Source organism: Hordeum vulgare, chromosome 3H, assembly GCF_904849725.1.
Source record: "Hordeum vulgare subsp. vulgare chromosome 3H, MorexV3_pseudomolecules_assembly, whole genome shotgun sequence".
Lineage (NCBI taxonomy): Eukaryota > Viridiplantae > Streptophyta > Magnoliopsida > Poales > Poaceae > Hordeum > Hordeum vulgare.
Window position 1 is genome coordinate 442,002,290 of NC_058520.1, and position 13,322 is coordinate 442,015,611.

Genomic DNA, 13,322 nt, shown 5'->3' on the forward strand with positions numbered 1-13,322 from the left:
CTTAGATTAGTGTCTCGTTCTACGCTTCATGATATAGGAGTATTACTTAGATTACTTAGAATCTGACTGTTGGGGCTGCAGAATGGACAGAACTCAAGATCAGGCGAATCCCAAATGGTAAAAGGAAACCTATGTAATCATCATCATATGTATCATACATATAACCAGTTCAGCACACCACTCCAATGTATGTATGTGCAGTACTGCCTCTGCTCTAAGCAGTTCAAAAAAACAAGCACATATTTACATCACCTGGAAAGGGGAAAAAAAATCGTCGGATCGCCTCATACGCGGCGAGCAGCTCTCACTAGTGATAAAATAAAAACTGGACCGGCCGCAAACACTGATCTAATCTACTACTGGCTGGTGTTAGGGGTGGTAGTCCTGCTGTCCCATGGAGCGTGCACGGTGTTGGGAGAGAAGGGCTCGACAAAGTCCTTGCCTTTGCCTCCTCCGTCTTTGTGGCCCAGGCATTCATCCTGGATGGCCCTGAGCACGTCCAGCACCTCCCTGATCGGCGGTCGCATCTCGCCGTTCTGCTGCAGGCACCGGAAGGCCAGCTCCGCCACCATGGTCATCATCTTCCTCGTCGCCGGGTCCGACTCGAAGCCGAGCTCCAGGTCCACCAGCTCCTCGATCTGGCACTTCTGGATCTTGCTGATGGCCATGCCGGCCAGGTTGATCTCGTTCCTCTGCCGGGTGATGTCCACGGCGGGCTTGGACGAGATGAGCTCCACCAGCACCACGCCGAAGCTGTACACGTCGCTCTTGTCCGTCAGCTGGTAGCACTGGTGGTACTCCGGGTCCACGTACCTGCCATCAGCAACAATGGACACAATGGTCGGTTACATGCTCCTGTGTCTGCACAATGCTACGACCTACGAGTAGAGTATATGCCATGGACCGGAGCGACATGGCTGCGTACCCTGGGGTGCCCTGGGGGGCGGTGGAGACGTGGGTGGCGTCCAGCGGGAAGAGCCGGGAGAGGCCGAAGTCGGCGACCTTGACGTGGAAGTCGGTGTCGAGGAGGATGTTGTTGGTCTTGACGTCGCGGTGCACGATGGGCGGCTCGATGGCGTGGAGGTAGGTGAGCGCCGCCGCGGACTCGACGGCGACATTCAGTCGGAGCGGCCATGGCAGGGCGCGCTCCGCCGCGCGGGGCCCGTGGAGGTGGTCGGCGACCGTCCCGTTCTGGACGAACTCGTAGACCAGGAGCAGCTCGCGGCTCTCCTTGGAGGTGCAGCCGTAGAACATGACCAGGTTCGGGTGCCGCAGCCGGGCCAGGATGGCCGCCTCGTTCACGAACTGCTCCACGCGCCGGTAGCTGTTGTTGTACAGCCGCTTCACCGCCACCACCCGACCGTCCCCAAGGTACCCTGCAACCGATCAAAGCTCAGGTCTCCAGCAACGGAGCTAGATTGCTGCAGAGGTGCATTTCACGTGTTGTACCTTTGTAGACGGTGCCGAAGCCGCCGTCGCCGAGCTCTCTTTTCTCGTTGAAGGAATCGGTGGCCTCCTCGAGCTCTTCGTAGCTGAACCGGTTGCCCATGTCCTGGGAGCTGCCGGACTCCATGTCGCCGCCCCTGGAGCGCGTCGGGGTCCCGCCGGAGCCGCTGTACCGGTACTTGAGGAGCTTCGAAGACGAGTTCACCACCTTCCTCTGCCTTCTCTTGCGAATGAACAAAAAGGCTATCGCGGCAAGAGCAAGCAAGACAGCGGTAGCACCGACCACTGCACCTAAAATAGCGAATGAAGATCGAACATATTAGTGATGGCCGATGGGGCCAGAATGTAGAAGTCCTACCTAGGAGAATGAACAGATACAGGTGAACTGCGAGTTGTACAACAGATCTGAAGTTTTTTCTTTTCATCTACCCAGTCTCTATATTGGGTGTACTGTAACCATTGCATAGATTGAGAATTGAAGTGGTGTAGAGAGCAATTTTATTGGTATTGTTTAGTAGTTAAATCAATAATGCAGTTCAAAAACAGCGTGAGCAGCAAGTTCAAGGAGTTCAGATTTCACATATCAATCATAGCTGATGAAGTACCTCAAACTGAATATAAAAGGCAAGAAATTAACTGCATGTATATATTGATAAGTGACGCAGGAAATATGCATACCTACTATAACCCCTGTTGTATTTTTCTTCTTCAATCCTACAAGAAAGATTAACGAACACACAAAAAGTTAGAAATGGAGATTACAGGGATAATTAAACGTCTAATTGATTATTTGCTGATATTGATTCAGATTATTTGTTGGAGCCTAACTAATCTAGGAGAAGACGTTGGATCTGCTGCCGATATGATACAAAGAAACAGCATGGGGAACTGTGCCAAGGTGACAGTCACACATTTGCCAGCAAGCCTATACAGTGTGTATAGCCATGTCATAATCTTGGGGGTGTTTTACGTTAAATATGGACAACACTCTGTTTTTCTGTTTTTTCATTGTCTTAATGAAATCGGCAGAACGCCTGCCTTACATGGTAATGACAGTCACACATGCTATTCTTTAAAGCCTGGAAACTTTGGCCATAATGGAAAGGATGGGTTTATAGCTTTTCACTTCCGACGAATAACCACCTGCACTTTTAAAATCCAAATCTTGCACTAACAGAGCAGACGCGGAATCTTTGCATCAATATTTTCTTAGTTTCATTGGAGGATTAACATTTAGTTTTCAAGAAATGGTGCATCATGACAAGGAGACGAAAATACTAGGACCTTGGATAAAGTTATGAGATGCAGGGTATCGGCATCAGGAAAGAAATCTGAAGATGTCTTAAAGGCAGGCAAACATATATGCTTAAGACAGCTGAAATAATGAAACGAACATCTGGCAGTTGACGTCAGAGCATTCGGAAAAGCATTCAAAGAATAATGAATGGCCTGCAAAGTCTTGGTTTTATATTAACAATGAACTTCCATGTTTTTGCATTAGGGCTCAATTTATTCCCCACTGAAGAGAGATGGAGCGAAATTTTAGCGACCAACTCACACCATCTGAACTTGTCTAGATTAGGAAAAGATAAAAGCAGATGCGGGATCTTTGCATTCATCTTTTCCTAGTTTTGTTAAAGAATTAACATTTTGCTTTCACGAAATGGTGCATCATGACAGTAAGAAGAAAATACTATGACTCTGGATAAAGCTGTAGCAAAGCGTACACGTTTGCATTTCATGGTGGGCTTTAGTCCTTAGAGTCAGTTAACATATACTCCCTCCTAGCAAAACGTACCCGTTTGCATTTCATGGATGTATATAGACATACATTAGAATATAGATTCACTTATTTTGCTCCGTATGTAGTCTCTTAGTGAAATCTCTAAAAAGACTTATATTTAGGAACGGAGGAAGTGTATATAGGAGGCATGGCAGGTAGTCGTATTTTAGCAGAACATGACAGATACATATAGGTAGGGCATCGGCATCAGGAAAGAAAATTGAAGAAGTCATAAAGGCAGGCAAAACCATATGCTCAAGACAGCTGAAACACTGAAAAAATTTCCTTCATAAAAAAATGAAAATATTGGCTGACCATGACATCTGAAAGAGCATTCAGAATCAAAGACATTTGAAAAGACATCTGGAAAGTCTTGGGTTTTATACTTAACAATGAACTACAATGCTTTGCTTTTGCATTAGGGCTGAAATTATTCTCCACAAAAGATAGAAGGCTAAAATTTGAGCCACCAACTCACACCTATGGATTTTTCTAGGTTTGGTTGAAAGATAAAAGCTGAATAACACGCCCCCAAACAGTTCAAATCAGACGTCGATGGTCCAAAGTAACGATATTGTAGTTATATGATAGAAGATTTGCACAGATTTTGGAGGTGACCCAGATCTCAAGTTGCTGCATCTGGCCTATGGGGATCATGCGGTGTGAACAGCAGAGATGCAGGGCAACAACGACCAGCCGTCGAATGAATGTGCCTGTCTTGTGTTGCAAAGTGTGAAAGGATGTCGACCCCTCAAATAAACAGCGCCCAGCGCACATCAACTTTGCGACCGATCACCTAATCGCCCATTAATTCGCTGCCGGGAAGCTGCAGTGGCTAAGACAGTAGACAGGGCATGAAAAGTACTCCAGAATGAGTTTGATCTTGGAGTAATCGGGAACAGTAGGCAGTAGACAAGGCATGAAAACTGAAAAGTATACTCCAGAACGAGTTCTGAACTCCAAAATCGTCACCTAAAACAGTAGACAGTCTTACATTTTGAGACGGAGGTAGTAGTCCATAATCGTCTCCGATAACACATAATCGGAGACGGATTTTGGAGTTGAGAACGAGTCCATGAATGGAGTTGCGTCGCTGTGCAGTGCAACAGCTGTCAATTGATTTTCCTCCCCGCGTAGCCGTATACTGAAGCCGACGTGTCTGCCGGACATGGATCTTCTAGAGAGAGTAAGGACGGTTGGGCCATCGGAAGGGGGCGTCATTGTCAGACGGAAAAGAAGGTATGGGAGGACGAATTGTACTGATGTGATTTAAGCTTTGCTCCCTTTCTTTTTCCAGGGAGGAGAGCTTTGGTTCCTTTCACACGCTGATATATATTTCTCTTTCTTTTTGAAAAGCGTACGCTGATAATTCTCCGGTTGGCCAGGCCTATGCATCCGTCAGGTTATGGCTTAAGAGTGTGGATGAAGCTAGCGAGTACTATGAGCCCCTATGACTTCAATTATGGCATGCAAATTACTACGTACAAGTGTCTGCCAAGCCAAGCTACCCAGAGCGTCCGGATTGTTGGTTGCGAGTGAAGGACGGGCAAGGCAGACGATGATTCAGCACCAAAATCAATTAGATGGTTTATACGGTGCGATGTGCTGCAGCAGTTTGATCGGAATTGGTGCGGCTTACCGGGCAGCGGCGCGGTGGTGTCGGATATCTTGCTGCAGCCGGCGGCGGTGCCCGCCAGGGCGCCATTGGCGCAGAAGCAGCCCAGGAGGCCGCCGGTGCGGTTGTAGCCGCACTTGCCGCCGGATTGCTCGCACTGGGCGCACGGGCCGGAGCTCCGGTCCCAGCCCGCCTGGAACCCGCCGCGGAGAGCCTTGGCGTACCCGTCCTCCCTCCATCCGGGGTCCTTGGCGTCGGCCGGGAGCGCGTCCTTGAGCACCGGGGCCGCGTAGACTGACCGGCACGCCTGCCACCAGTCCTTGGGAGGGATCTCGCGCTCCGGGAGCACGAAGGACATGGCAATGGCCTCTCCTTCGGTGCCTCCGCAGGTGACCGGCTTGATGCTCGGCGGCTTGCGCGATGGCTTGGGGCCGAGAACGGCGTCCGGGTCGAAGGTGCAGTTGAGGAAGAAGAAGAGGTAGGCGACGGTGGAGGTGGGCAGATGGAAGGGGTCCCGGACGGTCACGTTGTGACGCACCGTAGGGCAGGTGCTGTCGCCGACGCCGACGTCGGCGTCGGCGAGGGACACGGTGAGGCTGGTGTAGTTGATGTCTGACACCGTGTAGGTGTAGTCGTCGGCGCCGAGGCGGAGGAAGGGCTTGTCGTCGTCGCAGACGATGGCCAGACCGGGGTAGCCGCAGTACGACGACTGCGGCGGCTCGCCGTACCCCGTGAGCGCCTCGTCTGTCCCGTTGTAAAGATGGAACGGGTACCGGACGGTGAGATCGCCGCAGACGGAAGGCTCGAGCTGGCACGTCGGATCGCCATGGGAAGCGGCAGCGAAGAGGACGACGAGGAGGGCGGTGATGTGGCGCTGGAGGGGAGGCATGGCCAGTTTCTTGCGTGGCTGGTGAGGTGTGGGTGCCTGCCTGCGGCCTGGTTATAAGCCGCGGTCTGAGCATGGCTTGGCGGGGTTGGGGTGAGGGGGTTGGCCGTGGCCGGTTGGGTAGGTAGGTTGGGCAGTGCAGTGCAGGACGTACGGCACCGTGACAGTTGATAGGACGCCTGTGGCAGTTGCACCTGTGTCAAGTCTCCTCCCTCCCCGTAGCTGAGTCGCGTCGAGTGGTTTCTTTTTGTTGCCGTCCAAGGAAATATGCTCGTGGTGATATAATTTGGCATTTTATCTACTCTGGAAGATTTGGTTGTCTTTGGGAACGATTCTCAGGAAGGTGGCTGTGCACACACTCTGTCTTCGGCCACGTGGACGTCCCAACCGCTCCATGACCTTTCCATCTTCCCTTTTTTCTCACGCGCGATGCAACAATACTCTTGATTACTAGAAAATCTTCAAAATTCAGATGATCCATAAACCTTTCTAGTTAGAAGAGAAATCTCAAATGGTTCTAATAAATTTCCAAAGTGAAACCTTCAATAGACTTTGGACTTGATTTGGTATAAAGAGATTTGAAAGTAGCTGGATGCGAGGAGCACTCTTGTTCCTCGGTAAAGGGTTCGCATCTTTATCCATCAATACTAGACGAGCTATTTCTAGATACTTAGAAGAAAATAAAATACGAGATATGGATATTATAGAGCGTGGATCCCCCTTTTGACGGCTTAAATAGCGGCTAAGCACATTTGAATTTGGCGGGTAGGGATTTGGCTGCTCCTATCGCAAAGATAAGAATATGATGGATACCACAAGGCAACCAGGTGTCCATCGTACCAGGGACCAAAAGGCAAAGTGATAGTAAAAGATAACTTGTATCCATACACTTTAGATTATCAGCCTAAAGTCTTCTCCCTCCCCGTAGCTGAGCCGCGACTCGACCGACTCGACGTTGTTTTCTTTCTTTTTTGTTGCATGTCGAAGGAAATACTCTCGCGGTCTATATGATATAATTTGACGTTTTATCTAGAAATATTTGGTTGCCTTTCGGAACGCATTCTGCACCTGCACGTTTAGGGAGGTGGTTATGCACACTCTCTCTTCGGCCATGTGGACATCCCAACCGCTCCCTTTACCTTTCTATTCTCCCTTCTCACACGCAATGCAACGACGACATGGTTACGAAAATCTTCAAAAATGAGATGATCCATAAACCTTTCCGGTTAGAAGAAAATACTCATATGGTTCTAATAAACTTCCATGGCGAAACCTTCAATAGACTCTCGAATTGATTCGATATAACCGACAGGTGCTAGTCGCCTCTACTCTTTCTCCCAACCCTGGTCGCGTCCACCTTCTCCAAGCCTCATGGTGGATGGTGACGTCTCCCGCCATGGTGTATGTATGTCAAATCCAAGCATCTACGCCATCGTCGGGAGACATTGCAGTATCTGCCTTTATGGTGGATAACAACGGCCATTCTTCCACTATGATGGCTTACTAGCTAGCAGCAATGGCGCGGTAACCAGGGCGGTGCCCTCGTCTGGCAGTTGACGAACTATCACGTCTCGCAGTTGACGAACTATCACATTCTTCCCTTGATAGGCAATGCTCATGGACGATGTCTTTCTTCTCGGACGTAAGGTGGGTGAGTTGGCCACTAGAGCGAGAGGTGGCAAGGCTGGTAGGTCTAATCTAGAGCTTTTTGGGCCCGAGCAATGGTGGCCTCTAGGATGGTGGTTCTGCAAAAATGGAGGCGATGCAATTGCTAGGCGTGGGAAGATGTGGACCAAACAAAGGCTATTGCGGATTGACGATAGATTCCGATGCGAACATCAATGTCCTTCATCGGAGGCATCATTGTGATCTTTCTCCCCCCTTGAATATGACTGAAAGCCTAGCTCTTGGCCCGACTCATCAAATCAGGCGGCATCGACGCTTCGATGTCGTAGTCTAATTGGAGACTCGCCACTTGACTTAGGCGTTGCCACCCAAGCCCATGACGCTTCTCGCACACACATAACTGTGGTACCCAGGTCTCATGAAGCCAAGCTACATCCAATGTCCACTGGGTCTACTGTCTTGTCGCCTGTCTTGTGATCCACGCCCTAAAAAGAGACAACTAGTTTGGCCGTGTGCTTGCATTAGTGAAGAGTCACTACTACAAAACAACCATTAGTAGTCAAACATTTGTGTCCAGCTACAGATGAGCCATCAGTGGTACGGACACGACTGGCGGGCATAAATTCAACGGTTAGTGGTGACTAATGTTGATCTATCAATGCAAAATTCACCATCACTAAATGACCCAAAAGATCAACCACGACAATGATATATAAACCCTAAGCAACCCAACCGTGTCCCTTCCCTTAGGGGCAGAGGTTGGTGCCATTCCGCTAGGCGTTAATTGTGCGTTTTGCCATCGTCTTACGCAAATTAAGTGTAGTTATTCGCTAGGCGTTTTGCTATCGCCTAAAGCCTAGGCGCACTTAAGCGCTTGCTTAGGCGCGTCTTTCTTAACTATGATGGTTTGTTTTGCTCAAATATGGCTGAGATACTAAGATATATTTACATTTTTTGATCGGTTGTTGGGGAAAGGCGGCAGGGGTGCGATGGCCCAATATGGCCCTGATGAAGAATCTCCATTGGTCGTACCTCCTCTCCTCTAACACGCCCTCACCAGGGTGCCCCTGTTCCAACTCAACCTATTCCTTAAACCCTCACTCACTTTCTTCTCATACCTCCCACAATATGCCTATGCGTCACATCCAGCCGTAGAGCCATATGGCCCCAAACCAGATGTGTCTTCACTGCTGATGTCGAAACTAGAGGAGAAGAAGGTGGACATATTGTGAAGGTGCCTGGCTTCCGCTCGCTGTTGTTTTCAGTTTTACAGAAAAACTATACCAAACGTAGTTCAAACGTGACGAAATTTTTAACGATTTTTTCTGAATCAGAAGACACACTAAAAGCTTCAAGAGGAGACGAGAAGTCTCACGAGGAGACGACAAGGCGGGGGCGTGCCATTGGGCGCGCTCTCAAGTCTGTCGCATGGATTTCTTAGGATTCTAGTTGGTCAATAACTCAGTCGATCAAGAAAGAAATGTGCTCAATCGACCAAGACAAATTGTAATAACGACTAAGAAACGTCATATCGGAGAAAAAAACAAAGGCATATCCGTGGAATGGTTGAGACGGCGTCTAATTCCTTCCGACAATAGTTGTGGAAAACATGCGAACAACCCTATTCACCATTCACGTAACAGAAATGCGTTCCCGGCAAGATAAAAGAAGAGTAAAATAGAACGCGTTTACTTGACACGAAGCGATCACGTCCAAATCGGGGCGGGAATTGGTCTCTCCTACGAGTTAGAATTTTCTGGGCTTCTGTTTAGTACTGATATAAACCTGAAGCATTACAATGCCACAGAGAAAGAAGCTCAACATTTATATGCAACAAGTTGGCCCAAGTTGCAGCCTTGCTGGCTCTCTCACCCCCGCCGAAACAAAGGGTGCAGACTCTCTCACAGCTGGAAGTCAAACTGATGAAACTGAAGGCTTAGAGTTTTGCGGTCTCACAGGCTTTGCTTACAGCGATAAGAAATGTTTAGGCTTTGCTTATAGTTGGTTGAAAAGCATGTGTGTGAGGTATTTTGCCATGAGCCCATATAAATTAAGGATATGTTCCTTTTTAAAAAAAAACCAGATTCCAAAAGCCTCATCACTATATAAATTAAGAAGAAGAGAATAGGCACCTACCAACTTCGAAACATATATTACTCTCTTCGATCCAAAATAAGTGTCGTGGTTTTATTTTGAATTCGAAGGCCCGATAGAGCATGCCAGACACACCTACACGGCTGTTTTGGAAGGCAAAAAAGACGCACCTACGTACAGGGCTGCACAACAAGTAGACACGCAACTTTTACTTCTACAAAGAAAAGTTGAATATTCGAAGAACTTACCGGTGCTATCGCAGTAAACGGTGCTATTCGAAGAACTTCGGCCGTCAGGGCACAAGCAGCCGATGAAAACCCCGGCCCGGCTGTAACCGCACCGTCCCTTGGGATTGGATGCCTCGCACTGGGCACATTCCTGTGGCTTCGCGCTGGCGTTCCATCCCACCTGGAATTCCTGACGAAGAAGGTCGGCGTATCCACCGTTTTCCCATCCAGGATCAGCATACTTGATCGGGTCTTTGTGCACAGGCAGTTGTATGACTTTTCTGCACGCTTGCGGCCAGTGCCCGAGGGGCACTTCATCATCCTTAAGCACGAACGAGGATCCTGTACCACCGCCAAGGGTTTGGCAGCTCATCGGGGTGATCTTACTCGGCTGGAGGAAGGTAGAGTTGAAGGTGCAGTTGATGAAGAAGATAAGGTAATCGACCGTGCTGTCAGGAAAGTACAGCAACGATCCCTGTTGCAAAGTCACGTTGCTGTCGGTTTTTGGTCTCGGGCAGGGGCTGCCGTCGTCGACCTCCGGGTAGGCTAGAGAGACGGTTGCTAGCGCGCCGTCGATGCTCTTCACCGTGTAGCTGGCGGCGCCGTTGAGCTGCAGGATGGGCCTCTTGTCGTCTTCGCAGAAGATCCCCAGGGCAGGATATCCGCAGTACGAGTCGGCGTTGCCCTTGAGATCTTTTGTCTTCCCGGCGAGATAGAACGGGTAGCTGATCTGCAAGCTTCCGCAGCTGGAAGGTTCATTCAGGCACACGGAGGAATCGTAGGTGTCATCAGATGAATCGCCATGGGAGCCGGCGACCCAGAGGAGGAGAACCAGCAGCACCCGGCGGCACATCAAGAGAGGCATGGGCATGGCTATGAGCTAACGAAGTTAGGCGCGCGAAGCTCTCTTTCTTTTCCCTCTCCTTTGGTGGCTTGGTTTGGTGGCTGCCTGCCTGCACCGGGTCGTCTGTTTCCTTGCCGCTGCCCGTCTGCGTTTATAAGTGGCGGAGGCGTCGCGAGTTTCTCCGGCGGCTGGCAGCGGCAGGCCGATGAGAGGGACATGCCGGGAAGGCCCCTCCTCTTGCTTAAACCTTTGACCAGTCCGCCGCTGTCGCGCATACATAACGCGAGTCTGGCACGCAACGCGAGTCGTCTGTTGTACTAGTGCCTCCCGTCGCTGTCCCGTGGAGACCCGCCCATGCGCGTGGAAGAAAGGCTTCCGTTCTGTTCTAGTCGATGTATGTACATTGGTGCCTTGCACCGAAAGTTCTTAATTTGGGGATTGCTAACTGCTAAGCTCTCTTCATATATAGTCTCTGTAAAAACAGTTCGCTTGGTTTTGGTGGATCCCGGCCAAGTGCAGAAAGAATTAGGACCACGTCAACTGTCGTCCGAGGACCTAGTGAGGATGCATAGGTATGTGTTTTTAAAACCAAACCCTGGAAGCTCAGAGAAGAAAAGCAGAAATGCTCCGAAGAGCTTCTCGAACGCGAGGCAGCGGTCCGCCTGACGACAATGAACCCCACAGTCATCGGCTGGTGCGGATCGACGTGAAGCAGGGGCGTGGAAAAGGCCGGGAACCATCCTTGTCGACTGACGACTGACGAAATGGGGAACGAATATTACTACTGCTTCTGCCGTATACCCCACGCGCTATTCTCTATTCGAAACCGACAGATGCGCTCTTGGCGCCCGTGAAAAATCAGGTTGACGTTTGCAGCGGGCAAGCAGCAGCGACGCACCGGAGAGGGGGTGCAGGAGGTTACGAGTTGCAAATCGCCAAGCAACTGCTCTAGGAGTAGATAAGAAAGCGCCAAAATGGCATGCCAAATTACTCTTTATTCTTGTCTGCTGGGTGAGCATGCGTGGGCTCACACAACGGAACTAGGTTTGTCTTCCGGCGAAATCAGCTCACATGTCGGCCGTTTGTTTTCAGATGGGACTAAAATTGAAGGAGCAGTTCTAAAGAACTTACCTGATGAAGTGTTTGGATACGCAGCGGCGGCGCCGCTGCCGTTGCAGTCCGGAGCACCCACCTTCCCACCGGAGCACAAGCAACCAATGAATTGCCTGTTCTCGCTGTAGGCGCAGCGTCCCTTGGATTCCTCGCACAGGTTGCATGCCTGCTCTCTGCTCTGCTTCCATTCCAACTGGAATCCATGCTCAAGCACGACACCGTAATCATTCGGTAACAGGGGCGGCTCGCTCATCAGAACTTCTTCATGTACGGGCACGACCACAATCTCGCTGCAGTGCTCAACCAATTCGTATTCTCCAGAAACGTTGCCTTGCTCAGAGGTGAAGACGAAGGAAACGCCATCTCCACGCCTTGCAGGCGAATTGATGCCTTTGCAGTCGACCTGGAAATCTTCTGCCTGAGAATTAGGAGGCTGCTGATCGCCTGGCCTGGAGTAGCAGTCCAAGAAGAAGGTGAGGTTGGTCGAGGAGTCGGTGTAGTTGAGCCACTCGTAGCTGAATGTCACGTTGTGGCTCACTGTGGGGCACTTGCCGCTCTTAAGGACTTCCTTATCCCCGAGAACGATGGTGCGATTGTCGTAGATGATGCTGTGGACGGTGTAGTTGTATTGGTCCAGTGGAAGGGTTGCGATCGCAGCTGCCCCCTCGCCTTGGCAGAAGATCTTCATATCGGTGTAGCCACAAGAGTAGTGGGATGTGTAATTGGGTGTTTCTTGGATCGCGTTTGACAGATAGAATGGATATTTGATGTCAACGCCGCCACACCAGAACGACTCCGAGCACATGGAATCGTTGTAGGTGCTAGACGGCGGAAGAGGCAAGCCATGGGAGGCGACGAAGCCATGGACGGCGAGGAAGAGGAGGAAGAGCGAGTGTGGTGGTGGTGGTGGTAGGTGAGCCATTGGCGAGACGAGCAAGACGAATCTGCCTGTTTACTGCTCGGTCCTGCACGCCACTGGTTTGAGGGAGCGCCGCCGTATTTAAACCGCGGGCACGACCGGGTCTGGTAGACAATTTGCTTGGTTGGTGTGCCGCTAGGGTGAGCTGATTGGAGGAAGACTGAAGCAAGTCGGTCTCGGCGTCTTCGGTCTCTTTGCTGTTGGGAGAACAGCCAAAATGAATGGAACATGATGGGCTGCCTTACGTCATGCCATGGCTTCACTAGTTGACTTGACCCCAAGCCGAATCAATAGATGAAGCAGTACATTGCCACTTGAGTGATATCTTTTTGTGCCTTTCTGCACAAGACAATTTAGCTACCAACTGAAAACGCGTCAATACTTGGGTTTTTTAAGAGAAATACTTGGGTCTTCCAACTTCACATGGTCGCAGGATCAAAGGACATTTCCAAAATTTACAGATGAGCTTGACAAAACGTTTTATCCAGTGAGGAGATGGACGCCTCGCTCAGCCTGGTAAAGGGACACTCATCAAATCTGTAGCGGGCACATACATTATGGATGTGCTTAAACTAACTTTCCCGGTTGGGATGAGCTCACTAGGATGGTGAGAGACTTCTATTGAGGAACCTTTAATTGTAAAATGAAAGTTCATTGTCGTGCTTGGATGATTTGTTGCAACCCGAAAATAAGCATGGTGCTGGCTCGAAAAGCTTGGAGGTTAATCTTTAAACTGGAGAGCCTCCCTGCACAACTACTCGAGGCTAGA

At 50.0% G+C, this 13,322-nt stretch overlaps 1 protein-coding gene across 3 annotated transcripts; it reads right to left on the bottom strand.

Annotated features, from left to right (window-relative positions):
• Positions 1 to 115: 115 nt before the first annotated feature.
• Positions 116 to 12,681, bottom strand: LOC123444150 (LEAF RUST 10 DISEASE-RESISTANCE LOCUS RECEPTOR-LIKE PROTEIN KINASE-like 1.2). 3 transcript variants are annotated; one of them, XM_045120775.1, is made up of 5 exons: positions 11,653 to 12,681; positions 2,125 to 2,160; positions 1,450 to 1,737; positions 926 to 1,376; positions 116 to 813 (listed from the first exon to the last, which is right to left on the bottom strand). In XM_045120775.1, exons 1-5 carry the CDS (start codon positions 12,554 to 12,556, stop codon positions 357 to 359), a joined length of 2,136 nt encoding a protein of 711 aa, XP_044976710.1. In that variant the 5' UTR covers positions 12,557 to 12,681; the 3' UTR covers positions 116 to 356. The 3 variants fall into 3 exon arrangements, with proteins under 3 accessions (XP_044976710.1, XP_044976713.1, XP_044976712.1); XM_045120778.1 differs by lacking the exon at positions 11,653 to 12,681 and adding an exon at positions 9,699 to 11,633; XM_045120777.1 differs by lacking the exon at positions 11,653 to 12,681 and adding an exon at positions 4,869 to 9,032.
• Between the last annotated feature and the right edge of the window lie 641 nt (positions 12,682 to 13,322).